General features: G+C 37.9%; 2 protein-coding genes across 8 annotated transcripts in view; both read right to left on the reverse strand.

Annotated features, from left to right (window-relative positions):
• Window positions 1-2580: 2580 nt before the first annotated feature.
• On the reverse strand, window positions 2581-9678 carry LOC139950028 (elongation factor 1-alpha-like). The gene is made up of 2 exons (XM_071948659.1): window positions 8521-9678; window positions 2581-6220 (listed from the first exon to the last, which is right to left on the reverse strand). Exons 1-2 carry the CDS (start codon window positions 8707-8709, stop codon window positions 5915-5917), a joined length of 495 nt encoding a protein of 164 aa, XP_071804760.1. The 5' UTR covers window positions 8710-9678; the 3' UTR covers window positions 2581-5914.
• Window positions 9679-9796: 118 nt separating this feature from the next.
• LOC139950026 (uncharacterized) overlaps window positions 9797-16859 on the reverse strand; it is a 34777-nt gene continuing 27714 nt past the window's right edge. For 4 of the 7 annotated variants that reach the window (XM_071948652.1, XM_071948655.1, XM_071948653.1 and 1 more), the window contains one exon: window positions 14357-14495. Coding sequence is in view for 1 of the 7 variants with exons in the window: in XM_071948650.1 (XP_071804751.1) it covers window positions 14041-14495 (455 nt within the window). In the remaining 6 variants the exon portion in view is untranslated. Of the gene's footprint in view, window positions 14496-16859 lie in introns of all 7 variants that reach the window. The other 3 variants (XR_011787609.1, XR_011787610.1, XM_071948650.1) reach the window with 2 other exon arrangements.

The raw sequence follows: 16859 nt of genomic DNA on the forward strand, positions 1-16859 counted from the left end.
CCTAGTCAGCACAGTATACATGTACAAACAATCAAACAAACAATAAACAACAAAAACAACAACAAAAACAACAGAAGGGAATTAACCACGTGTAACTTTGGGATGGGGGGACACGCCCCCGATTTGAGTCCGGGCCAGCAAGAGAGTGCGTGAATATTAATTATACCTGTTTGATTTGTTTTCCATAGTAGGCGCTTCTAGTTTGTATTCGCTCTATGTGACAATTTTAATGTTTCAAAAACCATATCCATTATTCTATTTAACACGCAGAATATACTGTGTTAGTTCATACAAGACAAACGGAAACTTCACAAAATGGCTAAACCAGATAAAAATGCACTCCCTTTATTTTATGGCGCTGAGTAGAGCCGAGTCCTATGCTGAAGTGGGATGGGCTCGGGCCTACCCGAATTTTGTGGGTGAAGTTTGAAAAAGTTCAAGGACAATATACCAGTCCATTTGAACCCACAATCGAAGTGGAGTCTACCACCCTCTACGGCAGTTTTATGACTCCTGCTTGAGGCCCGGAAATCGGCGGCACTTTACGGAATTCGCATTTCTTTTACAAATCATTCAATATTTATTGTGCTTAGCACGTAACTCAGAAACTCAACGCTCACCCTGGCTGCCTGTCTCAGCAAAGATAAGTTACCGCGGTTTAGCGCAAACATTCCATAGCAGTCATGACGTTTGGTTGAGACTTTTTTTACATTCTGCACCAACAAAGTTAGGCCTCTGTCATGTTTCCCAATGCGAATGTGTTAAAACTCCATAATTTGGTTTAAGACCAAGCATTGTTAAGGCCTACTCAGTGTTTTTCGAGTAGTGTGAAAATCCTGCGGCCATCAAAGTGATCTATAGATTGACAACGGTCGTTGGTTCGAATCCCACCCAACTAATATGCTTGTGTTTTTTTACTCGCCAGGTACCGATGATACAGAGCTGCAATTTAAACTTACCCGCATTCAGTGCTTAATATTTGAGCCTTCCCAGTGTGACGACCATACATATGTGACAGCACCTGTATCAAGTTCAGTTCCCTTTTCATTTCTGCCGATACTATTGCCTTTTAGAACAATAAATTCCACCTCGGTGTGGAAAGACAGCGTCCTTTCGTTTGGCTTTTCATAGTTGAAGAGAAAACGTAAAAATGAAAGCCTCCACTCCATGCAGTGAACGATTTCCCTTGTATAGCAGAGCAAAATGCAAGTGTGCAAAATCTGTCAGTTTCTCACTTAAAATCACCACTATTTTACTCCACTATTCAATGTGCACACAATTTGTTCAGTCGAAATGTATTGAATTTTTTTGTATACAAAGGTGCTTGCTAAAACCGTTCACAACTGCAAGCCCTGTCTAACGCTGTTGATCGAATGATTAATATGGGGGGGGGGGGGGCTATCAGTAAACTTAGAATTTTTTGTTTTCTCTGCAAATTCGGAAGGGGCAGCTTCATCAACTTTTTTTTCTTTTCTTCGCAGAGTGGTTCTACCATGAGAACAATTGATTTTTCGAAGAGTTCTTTTTTACCACATTAAAGGGAAGGTACACGTTTGGTAATTGTCAAGGACCAGTCTTCTCACTTGGTGTATCCCATCATAACCATAAAATAACAAGCCTGTGAAAATTTGGTCTCAATTGGTCATCGAAGTTGCAAAAAAACACCCTTGTTGGACGAAATTGTGTGCTTTCAGATAAGAATAAAAGACTTCTAAACTAGAATTATTATATTTTATTACTTTTATTATTTGAGTGAGAAATTACCTCTTTCTCAAAAACTACGTTACTTCAGAGGGAGTCGTTTCCCACAATGTTTTATACTATCAACAGCTCCCCAATGCTCGTTACCAAGTAAGTTTTTAAGTTAAATATTTGTTTTGAGTAATTACCAAACGTGTACCTTCCCTTTAATGACGGTTATATAGAATTATATTAACTTAGGTCTATTAACCAGGATCATTACTAACTTGACCATGCACTATAAAACGCACACATTAAATTAATGCGTTCCGGACTTTTGATGGACCCAATTAACATTCGGTAAAAATTGATTACACATTTTTTTTTTACATCGATGCAATTTTGTTTTACTGAGCGATAAAGGATTAACTCTAAACGCGAAATAAGAGTATTTATTTCTCATCAAATAAAACATGAAATTTCAGACATAAATATTTAATGTTTTCTACTAACACCGTTATTAGACCGTGTGTAAATCTGTTATCTTTATGAAGGCCAAGTGTTGGGAACCGTTTGATTGTTTTAATCCCAATATAAATGTAGATGTATACATTAAAGCCATTTTACACTTTCGGAACAGAAAAACAAATAATTAAAAGTTCACAGATTTACAAATAACTTACAGGGTTTACAGAAGGTAGTGGTAAAAGACTTCTCTTGAAATATTATTCCATGAAATGCTTTACTTTTTGAGAAAACATTAAAACAATTATCAATTCTCGACATCGGGAAACAATGATCAATTTTCGACATCGAGAATTACGGATTTATAGTAAACACATGTCATGACACGGCGAAACGTGCGGAAACAAGGGTGGGTTTTCCCGTTATTTTCTCCCGACTCCGATGACCGATTGAGCCTAAATTTTCACAGGTTTGTTATTTTATATATAAGTTGTGATACACGAAGTGTACGCCTTGGACAATACTGTTTAATACGGAAAGTGTCCACTGGCTTTAAAACTAATCTGTGAAAATGTTATTTGAAGAGGTTGGCGTTTTTTATATAGCGCTCACACCTTCTTGGGAGTTAACACGTCACCCACGTTGCCGCCTAAAATGCGCACCACTTTGGGACATTCAATTCCAGATTATCACACGTTGGGATGACGTCAGGAGAATTTGAAGAAGAAAAAAAACGTGCTCGTCCAATTTCATTCAACAAGCTCAAATAATGGAATAAAAGTGACTGGTCCCATCCAGTTTATAATTATCAAGTACCGATTTAGAATAATGAAACCAAAGGCACAAAACACATGATCGCAAGTTATTGCGTTTCCAAAGTGAAAGTTCATTATTAAAGGAAACGTTGCCTTGGATCGGTCGAGTTGGTCTTTGAAAAGCGTTTGTAACTGTTTTTTATAAAATGCATATGGGTAGAAAGATGTTGTAAAAGTAGAATACAATGATCCACACAAACATGCCTCGAAATTGCGTGGTTTTCCTTTTACCTCGTCGACTAACACGTCGGCCATTTATGGGGGTCAAAATTTTGACTCCCATAACTGGCCGACCATGTTAGTTCGCACAGTAGAAGGAAAACCACGCAATTTCGAGGCAAACTTGTGTGGATCATTGTATTCTACTTTTAAAACATCTTTCCAACCATATGCATTTTATAAAAAACGGTTACAAACGCTTTTGTTTTGACCAACTCGTCCGATCCAAGGCAACGTGTTCCTTTAATGAAGAGTTATGCCAATTATATAATCCTATAGACAAAACATAAAATAGTAATAGATTACACTTCATACATAGAACCGTGTTATTACGGCTTGTATCCCATAGATGTGGTATAAGGCATAATAACATTAAAGACAATGGACACTATTGGTAATTGTCAAAGACCAGTCTTCTCACTTACTGTATCTCAACATATGCACAATATAACAAACCTGTGAAAATTTGAGCGCAATTGGTCGTCGAAGCTAGTTGCGAGATAGTAATGAAAGAAAAAAACAATTCATAATTTGAGGCAAAGTATACATTTTTCTGAAACCGTTTTGTTTTAATCCGATATAAATGTAGATGTATACAATCAAACTATCAACACGTGGACATTTCATGTAGACGCTTTCTTTAGATAACCGCCGAAAATCTGTAGAGGCCCATTTAAACCAGAAAAAAAAAATCCACACGGGAAAACACAATCAGAAAAACTTTCTAAGCCTCAAATTTTTGGGCCATAAAAACTAGTATCTTTTAACATATAACCACATATACTTCAAAGTGAAACATTTTTCCCATTGAGCTTTATTCTATTGAAAACTGCTGTAGGCTTGTAACCAACGTTTTGATTGCCATAATTTTAAGAGTGATTACCAACTGTGAACATTCCCTTTAAAGACTCTGGACACTATTAGTAATTGTCAAAGACCAGTCTTATCACTTGGTGTATCTCAACATATACATAAAATAACCAACCTGTGAAAATTTGAGCCCAATCGGTCGTCGAAGTTGCGAGATAATAATGAAAGAAAAACACCCTTGCCACACGAAGTTGTGTGCCTTTATATGCTTGATTTCGAGACCTCAAATTCTAAACTCGAATAAATCAAATTCGAGAAAACTTACTTCTTTCTCGAAAACTACGTCACTTCAGAGGGAGCCGTTTCTCACAATGTTTTATACCATCAACCTCTCCCCATTACTCGTTACCAAGTGAGGTTTTATGCTAATAGTTATTTTGAGTAATTACCAATAGTATCCACTGCCTTTAAAGGCACCGGACACACCTTTGGTAATTGTCAACGACAAGAATTATATGCCGAGAATTATTTTGAGTAATTACCAATAGTATCCAGTGCTTTTAAAATATCTATAACACACCTCTTGCTTGTTCTGTATTCTGGTTGGCTGAAACACAGTCACGTGGGATGAACTAATATAGGCTAGTGATCGCGCGCACGTGTTTTGCGGGAATAGTACCAGAGCGGGCAATAGTCTTTGAATATAGTGCCCGCGGTAACAGCGCCCTCTCTTGACTTGAACCGTGAACAACAACTACAAAACTCCTTTTCCTGTTCTTATTTGACATTTAAGACCGAGCTGTGTTATAAAACACATATTGACTGGCACAATTCGGTAACCAGTGTACGTCTATTCCACCTCAGGCCTGTGAGTGACCAGAAGAGGGGCCTATTTCCCTCGGCGCCTCGGGAAATAGGTCGCTCTTCTGGTCACTCAAAGTCCCTTGTGGGAATAGACGTATATACTAGTTACCTCGTTGCCGGTCAATATGTGTATAATAAGTCATGACTTGAATTACCTTTCACTCTCAATATCCCTTTGACGCCACCAAAAATAACTCCCTTGTTTTGAGTTCAAAACAAAGCTAGTGATTTTATTAAACTATAGTCTGTTGGAAGGTCTTTCCGAAACAAGAATATAATGGTGAGAAAAACGACGTTTGGTCAATCTGGGTCATTTTGACACCCAGGCCCGTCTACCCTCCGCCCTCTGCCCTGCCCTACCCTGCCCTCTCCCCCTTCTCTCATTTTCTTTGACCTAGAAAAGGGTATGGCATCTGGGAACTGGTTCTACATGTAGGTAATTTCTGACCTAGTTGATTAGATTATGCCATGACATTATACAACAACGTTATGGAAACATACAAGGTTGAGAAAGAAAAAAAATAGAATTTAAAAATGCAAAGTAAAAACACCATGACAATGAACAAAATAAAGCCCCCAAAAAGTGGAAAACTAAGAAATTGTTTCTTTTTTTTGAGAAAATATAATTAAACTGTTGCAAACTGCTTACCGACCAAAATGACCTATGGTATAAATGCAAAAAAGCAAAAAATAGTTAATGGCCTGACGTTTCGACCCTAGCCCATTTCTTTTTTTAATTAATAAACTAATGTATCAAAGCGAAGCTAGAAGGGAAATAGATCAATCTTTCTTCTCATAAAACTAAATGACTATAACTAATACACGATAATACTAAGTCAACGACAACCAACATAAGAAAAAAATCCACAAAACCATACGGGTGTTAATTTTCCTAAAATATTGACTTAAAATGAAACTTTAGTTATTTGCGCAGGCCTGGAATTACAAGCAGGCCACAAAGTCCATGGCCTACATTGCCCTTGGTCTTGGCCTTTGCGCCCCTTCAAAATTCTAGGCCTGTTAGCGGTTGCCTGTTCTACCCCATAGCCTTCTGTGCAGGTTTAGTCCTTCTTGACAACGCTTCGAATTCTCCCCACGATAGTTTCCCCACGGTTCCGAATGACGAATGCCCCAAGAGCGGGATACTCTGGGAAGGTCTCCACACTCATTGGTCTTACAGGCTTCAAGGTGACGATGGCTACGTCACCGGTCTTGAGAGCCTGGGGGTTTAGCTCGAGCGTTGCGCCGGTCACCGGATCCATCTTCTCGTGAATCTCTGTGAACTCGCAAGGGATATGAGCTGTATGGCAGTCCACGTACTGGGTGTATCCAACCCCAATTGCTGACGGATGTTGAGCGATGATCACCTGAAAAGAAATAACAATGTAACAAAAAAGGTAACTGACTGGGTATGAAACAAAAAATAAATTTTGGGTTGAACAAAGACAAGTTGATATGTAAGTTTCAGAAAGTAGTGTTGGCGAGATATTTTAACAGGACAAGTCGACATTTAAGTTTCAGAAAGCTTTCTTGCCAAGATATATTATCTGGGGTCGATTTCACAAAGAGTTAGGACTAGTCCTAACATAGGACTAGTCCTAGGAGATATACAAATTGCATGGATAGTCCTAAGTTAGGACGAGTAACTGGTCCTAACTCGAGATAAGACTAGTCCTAACTCTTTGTGAAACCCACCCCTGGTTGCATATTATGGTCAGTGGTTTCACGAAGTAGCACTCGCCGCTATATATACCAGCAAAAAAAATAATCAGAGAAAACGGCCTCTGAAATTTAACACTTTTTAGAAACCTGCCTCCCTTAAAATCCTTAAAGTATTTCCATTTAAATTTCTCAATGTAGATACTTGATGACTTTAACTTATCAATTTATCTTATTTTGACTCATTTGCATAATTAATTATGAAACTAGACACGAGAGAAGATCCGTGCTACTTCGTGAAACCAAAAGAGTGCAAAATGTCTTTTTGCGTTTTCACAAAGTATCACTCGCCTATGCTACAATGCAGCATTTTGTGTTACTTTATGAAACTACATGTAGTTCAGCGCGCGCACAGTGCATTACAATGGTAAACAGAGGTTCGGGTGCTACTTCGTGAAAACAAAAAATGCCACAAACGGGCAAAAGTTTAAAACACTCATTAGCTTAATTAAAAAAGTAAAGCTGTCTGAGTCTTGAAACTTTATGGAATTGTTGGTCTCCATGAATTATCAACAAAAATGTAAAAAAAAAAGTCCTTAAGCATGTAGAGTGCTACTTCGTGAAACCACTGACGGTATTCTTTCATTGAAGGTCTTTGCAAAGGTTTGTTAAAGATTCCAGGGCCTTTCCTGTCTGGCAAGATATACTGCACTGGTGGAAAAGTGAATGTTTTGGGGGGGAGAAAATGTTCATGATTTTAATCCTAAGTACTTTTGTTTTTATTTTTATCTCACTTGGCGCTTGTACATTCATTAAAGGCCTTTGCAAAAGTTCCTTCGTTACAAAAAGATGTCTATTCTAGGGCTTTTCATGGCTGGCAAGATACTGCACTGGTGGAAAACTAACAGTTTTGCAGCAAAGTTTTGATGACTTTTATCCCAAGTACTTGGTGCCTGGGGTTGCACATTAATTTCATGAAAAGAATTTGCAAAGATTCAATTAGGCAAAAGAGACTTTTAGCCTATACATCCAGGGCTTTTCCTGGCTGGCAAGATACTGCACCGGTGGAAAAACTGTCAATTTTTAAGCAAAATTTTGATGATGTCCCAAGTACTTGGCGCTTGGTTGCACATCACGTACTCTGAGACCTTGGACCTATATGTTATACATGTACATTCCAGGGCTTTTTCCTGGCTGGCAAAGGTGATGGGGTGGATTTCACAAAGGTAGTCCTAACTTAGGACTAGTCCTAGGCAATGCTAAGAGATAGGACCAGTCCTAAGTTACGATGAGTTACTGGTCCTAACTTAGGACCAGTGCTATCTCTTAGCATTGCCTAGGACTAGTCCTAAGTTAGGACTACCTTTGTGAAATCCACCCCTGGTGGGATAAGGTTGTGTGGCAAAACATAAATTCAAGATTTACACAAAATACCGGCTGAAAGTTTTGAGATGTGCCCCCTTTCTTCATATTAAAAGTTGATACAAATCAGACAGGACCACCTCCAGACAATAGTGAGGTTTAGCTGCACGTTCCGCGTGACAAGAGAAAATTGTGTCGTTAAAATCTCACGTTTTGAGCATACCTTAAGTTACCATTTTTCATGTCAGGTATGTACATGCGCGCAGACGTCATACGTGAGCATGAAATAAGCTCAAAGTAGCAACGTCACCCAGAAACAACACAATTTTTTGACGTTCACGTTCACGTTGTTGCTCGCAAAACGTGCAGCTAAACCTCGCTATAATCAAATTTAATTTCATTTCAGGTACCGTATTTCAGACATATACTTGTTTGGTTGTCCACTTCAAGAGACAAATTCTTTAAAAAAAATGTGTGCCAACTGTTATGCAAAAAGGTGTTCAGTTTCGGGCCTTTGATGGCACAAATAAGCAACCCTGAGATAGCTGCCGAGCCATTTTATTTGGATGCCTGGGTTAATGGACTGTGAGGTGTGAAAAACTGGGCACCAAGAATTTTGGCTCTTAGTAACACTACATGTACTTACCTCTGGACTGTAATGATGTTTTCTATGCCACCGCAATGATATCGAAGTCTTGTATAGCGCACGTATCAACCAAACAGCAGCCACAGTCAGGAGGAACACCGGGACGAACCCCTTCTCTTTTTCGATAAGTGCACTGGGTTCTTTTACATGCGTTACACAACACATGGGACCAACGGCTTTATGTGCCATCCGAAGGACGAAGCAATGGTTAAGTCTTGCTTAAGGACACGAGTGTCACGGCTGGGGGTTCGAACCCACACTCTGCTGGTCAGAAATACCAGTGTTTGAATTTGGTGCTCTGAACTGCTCGGCCACGACACTTCCACAATGATGTACGACCCATAAATAGGGCATACTTCAACTGCAGATGTGCCAGTATTCTTCATTGTTTAATGTGTGCCTGTGTTTATAGCTGAACATAGGCGGGTACAAAATGACAGCTACAAATCTTGGCAGGAAAGTTAACTCAACTCACTTGAAATCATCACCACAATCATCATATCATTGCGCCATTTAGAGAGTTGGCGTTCCAACGCACTTTTACCATTTGCATCAGTTTAGGAGTCGATTCCTTTGTGCACATTTTGCCTCCCAATATGGCAAACAAGATAGGAGAGTGAACGTTGCGAAACACTACAGGGACGCCGAGGTCAAGTGCATGTTTTTATGCACATATCTTGCAACGATTTGCCTTCTTTGGCCTCAGTGAGGGCGTGATGTCACGCAAGGGTCTATACAGTGTAGTACGTATTTCTGGCAATGCAATATTTACCCGGTTACCATTAAAGTATTTAGGTTCAAGTTAATGTGGCAGTGTGTGACGTTAGTTCTAGGGGTCAATACAGTGTGTTAAAGATGCTATGTCAGATCTTTGGCCGATTTGACCCAAAAATTTTGATTTAAAATTCAATAAGTATTTTGATGGGGGTCAAGGAAGTTACAAGCTTTCATTTGAGCCATTGCTCGAAAAAGTCCGCCAGTTATTAGTAGCAGTGAAATAAAGTGCTCAAAATTCGTTTTTGTCAGGATCCCGACAATATATCACGTGACCAATTCTTATGTGTTTTATAAGAAACGTTTTAAGTTTTTGTCATGGTTCCTGACCATTAAAAGTAAAAGTTAAACTTGTTTTCGTTAGAGCGGGTGATACTCTTTGAAATACCATTCACTCAAAAAAAATCTATTTTTTAATGTTGGGGGCCAAAAATCTGACACAGCATCTTTAAGTTACTCAAAATATGACACTCTACATAAGACAACATTGATGCAAGATGAGTATGATTTGACAAAGATTGTATTTGTATTATAGAAAACAAAATCAAGGTAATAATAATAAAGGTACACATGATACATCTTCAATAACCGTAAATAATTTAAACAAAATCTTCACAGACAATTGTACTGGTGTTGCCTAAGGTCAATGACCTTAGCGTCCCGTTTGACTTGACCCAGGTCAGCATGATCCATGTACAGGGTCTAACTGATGAATAATAATGGCCAGTAATGTATAATTATGGCCTTACATGTACAGTACGTGTCACTTTCAACTTTAAAGCTATATGACTTAGTTAAGGTGTGTTAAAGGAACACGTTGCCTTGGATCGGTCGGGTTGGTCTTTGAAAAGCGTTTGTAACCGTTTGTTATAAAATGCATATGATAAGAAAGATATTTTAAAAGCAGAATATAATGATCCACACAAGTATTACTCAAAATTGCGTGGTTTTCCTTTTACCTCGTCGACAAACAAGGTCGGCCATTTATGGGAGTAAAATTTTGGGCCATCTTTCTAACCATATGCATTTAATAACAAACGGTTACAAACGCTTTTCAAGGACCCACTCGACCGATCAAAGGCAACGTGTCCCTTTAAACTTTAATACCAGGGCCCAATTTCATAAAGCCTGTAAGCATAAAAACTTGCTAGGCAAACAAAAAACATCTTGCTTACCAGAAAGTGGGTACCAGCCAAAATTCAATAAATTTTACATTGTTGCAACTGGTGCCTCACTCGGTATTTGCTTAGCAACTTTGCTGTAAGCTGTATTTTCTGCTTAACAGATTTATGACATTGTGCCTTGGTCACCTTGACCCAGAAAATGGTTACCTTGACCCAGAAAATGGTTACCTTGACCAAGAACATGGTCACCTTGACCCAGAAATGGTCACCTCGACCTAGAACATGGTCAACATCATTCATTTCCGGGGTCAAACTGAACAGGGATCCGGTCAATAGCAAGAAACAGACTACTGCTCTGATAAAGAATAAATGAAGAGCTTGAAAAAAAGTACCAAATTGAAAAGGTCAAAATGAATGAATTTATGTGTTACAAATCTTCACATTAATGTAGAGTACTTTTTTAAACTGCCGTAAATTTAAAGCAAATGTTACGAAGAGTATACTGTACAATATTGCCCCCACATCAAACACAAACAATATTAATCACTAAAGGCAAACCTATAAATTTCATTCAACTACAAAATTTAAACTTTGCATATTAATTTCTAGTTCTTCAAATTCATAGAGTACTATAAACAAAATCTACACTTGTACAAGAAACAAATCTAAAAAATGTTAAATAATTTGCATCAAGGATAAAGAATATTATTTGATTTTACCCCCAAACCTATGTGTGTTAGCACTGTATACTTGGTACTTTCTCAAGTTCTGTGAAAAAATAAATCACTAGCATATTATTGGTAGGGTGGGATTCGAACCAACAACATTGCCAATCTAGAGCAGTTGTATTACCAACTACGGTAGACCATCGAGATTGCCTGGTAGTTCGAGGGAGTCGAATCCTATGTTTAAGCAGCAGGTACCGCAACGATTTAATAGATATTGAAATGGCATCTGGGACAAAGAATATTGTTTGGTTCTACCATGGAGCAAGATCTATAGTTTTACTGTTACACCTAACTCATCTAACCATGCAACTGTTTCACTTTAGAGACTTTAAAGTTCTCTCTTGCTAGCCTTTATCTATACGCTTTGGTGCATGCTTGTGGTAACCTTTGACCTGCAGTAAAGCGATATGAATAGGCTATGCTCTGCTAGCCTGAACACCTGACATCACACTTCAAAGCTTGTGAATAATGCCTGAAATTTTGGTTAGAAGTTTCCCTTGTTGTTTTTCAGTTGATGAATAACTACTCATTTAAAATTATCGTTACATGGTTTAAACCCAACCCACCTACATAAAAATCAACCCCAAAACCACCACTAAATAATTCCCTTATTATTCCACATCCTTCCTTACATTCCCTTATTATTCCACACCCTTCCTTATATTATTAAAATTAAAACATATAATAGCTTATGAGCTACATAATAATTAGTCTTGACCCAAGATGTCAGTGATCGACTTAAATGCGAGCCAGTCAAGTTGGTTAAAACAAACCGTATGAGGGTGTGCTATAGCGATTTACAACTGAGCGCAGTACACTATCGATCACCGATGTCTTGGGCCAATACTACATAATAAATTGTTCCACGAATATTTTGTAAATCCCTGAATGCTTTTTAAGAAGCAAATAGATTGCAAAAGGATGAGGGGTCTGTTTCACAAGGAGTTAGGACTATCATCCTATCTCGAGTTAGGATGAGTTACTTAAGACTAGCCGTAAGTTTTTAATATCTCTTAGGCAGGACTAGTCCTACCTTTTTGTGAAATCGACCCCTGGACAATTCAAAATTGCACCTGATTCGAGGCAAGACTTCAGTCATTCCCTCAAAAGGTTTCGACTCAACTTTGGACCTTATCTTAAAACTGCAAGTTTAAAACCTTTAAATATTCAATTAGTACAAAACATGTATATTGTAGGTCTTTTCTAGATACAAAATTTGAACATGCTCGAGACTACATAGAAGTGGCAAGTAACAGTATCCACTAAAAACCACTGATAATTTAAAAAGAGAAATTTAATGTAAAATTTGTGTGATTGATAGTATATCAGACACAACTCCTATAATAAATAATCTACCTTTTAAGCCAATTTCAGAGAGGAGCTTTAAAGAGAAAAATGTTGCTTAGAAGAAAAGGGTTACAAGCTAAAACACAAGGAGATGCATAGTTCAATTTTGTACCCCTTTCTTTGTGTTGTTCAGTGTTAATTTATTTCTAAATGTACAAAGTACCCAGAAAATTTCCCTTGTGGTTTATAAATTGAAAAAAGATTGCATCTTTGTAGCCGACCATTACCCAATTTCATAGAGCTGTTTAAGCACAAAAAGAGGTAAGCCCAACAGTCAATACTTCCCAGAAAAAGGTTACCAGCCAAACTACTATTTGGACTGGTGCATTGATCATTTCTGCTTAGCAGATGACTGTTAGGCAATATTTTCTGCTCAAGAAGGTCTATGAAAGTGGGTACAGAATGGAAAAAACGTCAAGTTGAGTACAAAATACATTAAGATATTATAAAACCCATTTCAAGATCAAAGTGTAAAAATATTGATAATAAATACTAAGAGATTGCAAATACCACTTACACCTACATGTAATTGTAGTGGCATACACTACATACTACCAACTAAAACCCAGATATTCCCACACACAAAATATAATAATAAAAGATAAATAAACTAAAGGGCAATTAAGAGTAACCAATGTTTAACAATTTCAAATTCAAAACAAAATTTGTGTTAAATTTAAAAATTAACTTTGTTCAATTTAACTTTGATTTTCAGTTTATTTCCTTGAACCAAATCACCCCCAGTTTCATATTAAGATATGTTAAGACATGAAGATATGTGGAAATACATAGTTTAATGATTTTAAAGCTTTTGTGATGTATTTTGTAAGTTTTAGTATTTTTTTATAATGAATCCAACCGTATGTGGTTGCGAATAAAATTAACCTTACCTTACCTTACCTGAAGTTGAAACTTTCAAATGTTGGTTCGTCTGCATTGCCCTTAAAAAAAGTACTGTTTCGCATTCTGAGAAACATTGCAGCAGCAGACCACAAAGTAGCAGTAAAATATAAATAAAAACAATTCTGAAAAAATATAACTTTATTTATACAGAGAAAATGGAGCTATGCATTAAAGGGTTAAATGGGCGTTGACTATTAAGGCTAGCCCATACAAGATTCAAATCATGCCTTCAGCACTAGGTTCAATTTCACAAAGGGTTAATAATCGATCTTAAGCGTAAATCCATCTTAATTGCTTAGCAAAGTGTGATGTCACAATACAAATCTCCATGGTAATACTGACAACAAATCTTAAGATATAATTTGGTGCTTTGTGAAATTGATTCCAGGCAACAGCACGACAAACCCAATTTCATAAAGCAAAAAAAAAATGCTAATCACATAACAGTCTTGCTTAGCAGAAACAGGTTACCAGCCAAAGTTACACTAATTGTGCACTTTGTTGACTGGTACCCCACTCAATATTTGCTTATCAAAGAAATTTGTCAAGCAGTATTTTCTGCTTAATGACTTTATGAAATTGGGAACAAAAATTTCTGAAGACAAACTTCATCAAGTATGGACAAGCATTAATATAAGCAATAACTATTTGTGTAATGATGACGTACTATGAGCAGTTTGATCCAACGGGGGTAACCTACCAGATTGTTTAATAAGGGACTCCTTGTCTTCCGCCCTCGCTTGACCCCTGCTTCGCAGACCGTCATCATCATCATCAAGATAACTGCTCCCCGCGTCGGAATCTTCTAAGAAATCGGTGTCTTGCATCGTGGACGCAGCTACCGCATCGTACGAGGGCGGCATTTTGATATGTCTGGACTTGCCTCGGCTGAGAGTCGGCTTGGCGATTGGGACTAACGGCGGCAACTTAGTTGGAACGGCGCGTGAATTGTTTGTGTTTTGGGTCGGTTCTAGGACTGGGTTTACGCTGATGTGCTTGGTGACAGAGATGGATGAGTCTTTGTCGGTGTGGTCTGTTTTCTCTGCTTCGCTGCTGCTGCAACGTTTCTTCTTTCTCGGATCTCGGCAACCCCTTGGACCTGTCAAGCATAACAAAAATATTGAAAAAGTTATGATTGGTTTGAAAGGTATGTTATTGGCCCAAAGACCAGAGCACTAATGTAAAGTGCATTCAGAGGGTTATTGTGAAATGCGCTCTATAAGAATTTGTTATTATTATTATTAGTACTATTCTTATTTGAAGATTTTATTAAATACTTTTTCAATAAGTGATTTGTGCATTTCATAGTTTCTTTAATACCAGGATGTCTGGCAATTGCTAGCCAACAAAAGTTTTTGTTTTGTTTACTCGCCAAAAAAAAAAAAAATTAGTGCTGAGCACTGCCAGCAATAGACCTTTATCGTGGTGTGGTCATCTTGATTTTACTCCATTCCAAGTCATTGTAACCAAACTGAGGCAGGACAAAATAATAGTCTGGTGCCATGTGCAATGAATGTTAGCATTCATTCCTGTTGTTGGAAACAGGGAACATGACCAAGATGGTGACAGCATGATAAAGGTCTATAAGAGAGATGGAGCTTCCAATCTCTCTCAGGACAAACTGAAAGTATCATAATCTCATAAGGCACAATATTGACAGCATATAAGCACAGTTAGAGCACAAATGGATTTTGCAACCCACCCTCTCCAGGGGTGGATTTCACATAGAGGTAGGATGAGTTACTCGTCCTAACTTTTAGGAATAGCCTTGAGTTTTTAATATATCCCAGTACAAGTCTGAGTTAGGACTAGTCCTACAGCCGTCGATTTCACAAAGAGTTAGGACTCGTTGTATCTCGAGTTAGGACGAGTAACTCTTCCTAACTTAGGAACTTAGGTCTGCACGCTACAGTGCAGGGCTGGGACTCGTCTTAAGTCCTAAGATTAGTCTTAAGTTAGGAAGAGTTTTGTGAAATCGACGGCAGGTAACTCTTTGTGAAATCAACCCCAGGACAGCAGCAATGCTTGAAGAAGAGTAATAGAGTTTAAGATTCAAGAACCTAGCAGAGTCTTTCAAAATGTCAGGCATAGTAATCTTTTACATGTATATAACTTGTGCTTGTGGGTATTAAAAATAACAATATTTTTGATTAGGGACTAGAAAGGAGATGTGAATGTAAAGGCATTCATAATTAATTCAAAACACGATGTATATCACAGGATCACAAAGACTTGCTACAATTTATAGCGTAAGGTGCAGCATTTACAGGAGAGACTATGACAAGTTTAGAGCATTGTTAATCATGCATGCGTGACTATTATGCTAAAAACATGGGCAATGATGAGATAATGAGGCCATGCAGATGGGTGTAGACTAGCCGCAACAGTCTTTACTGCATACACTTCCATGCAATACCTGTTTGAAGGTTGAGACATTTGCAAGACAGACTATGACAAGTTTATGGAATATGGTAAATTATGCGTGTGTGTTGGCAATCATGAGGAAATGAGTGGACAATCAGCAATACATATTAAGCTACTAATCAGGGCCCGATTGCACAAAGCCTGCAAGCCTATCAAAAACTTGCTAAGCACAGACAAATCTTGCTTAACAGACACTGGTAATCAGCCAAAATTCCATTAAATTTGCATTGATGCACTGATGCCATGCTATTGTTTTGCTTAGAGAAGACGTTTGCTTTGCAGTATTCTCTGTTGAACAGTTTCATGAAATGGGGCCCTGATAATCTTACACAGACCGCCTTGTGCTTAGATAAAATATGGAGCATTTGCAAGACAGACAAGTTTGTGAATAAAATTATGAATGCCTCATTACAAAGGATCAGAATGGGCAGTTATGAGGAAATAAAGCATTTTGCCTGGTTGTTAAAGCCATTTCTACATTGAATCGATTGGGTTTGAAAGAGTAGATTCATCTCGAGATGAGTTGTCAATATCACCATGGTGATTTCTATTGTGACATCACACTTTGCTTAGCAACTGAGATTTATACACAGTTAAGATAAACCTTAGCTCTTAGATTTTCCTCAGGAGGTACAATGCTCATTGTATATCAAGCCCTGCTCACTTACAGCCCCCCCCCACAAAAAAAACATGCTTTTTAAAATAAATACAACACCAACATATACAAAGTCCATGCTTTTTAAAAGTATCAATTAAACAAACATAATTATTATTATTATTATTAACATCATTATTATTATTATTATTATATATATATAAAAGCAACCAAGCATACAAAGCACAAGCGTATAGAGCAGGATGGTGTGCAAGGAAATGTCAGCAAGCTCTACATGCATTTTGAAGTGAGAAATGGACAATGGTTAGCAGTTGAAAGTTCCAAGGGGCCGATTTCACAAAGAGTTAAGGCTCGTCTTATCTCGATATCTCGAGAGGCGTCCTCGGAATGATCTTACAGCTTGGACCTGTCCTAAATCTTAGG

Source organism: Asterias amurensis, chromosome 17, assembly GCF_032118995.1.
Source record: "Asterias amurensis chromosome 17, ASM3211899v1".
Classification (NCBI taxonomy): Eukaryota; Metazoa; Echinodermata; class Asteroidea; order Forcipulatida; family Asteriidae; genus Asterias; species Asterias amurensis.

Excerpts from the sequence above, each read along its gene's own strand:
- LOC139950028 (XM_071948659.1), bottom strand. The coding sequence starts at position 8,709 with ATGGCACATAAAGCCGTTGGTCCCATGTGTTGTGTAACGCATGTAAAA. Across the intron at positions 6,221-8,520 it reads AACATCATTACAGTCCAGAG|GTGATCATCGCTCAACATCC; the intron begins GTAAGTACATGT and ends ATTTCTTTTCAG.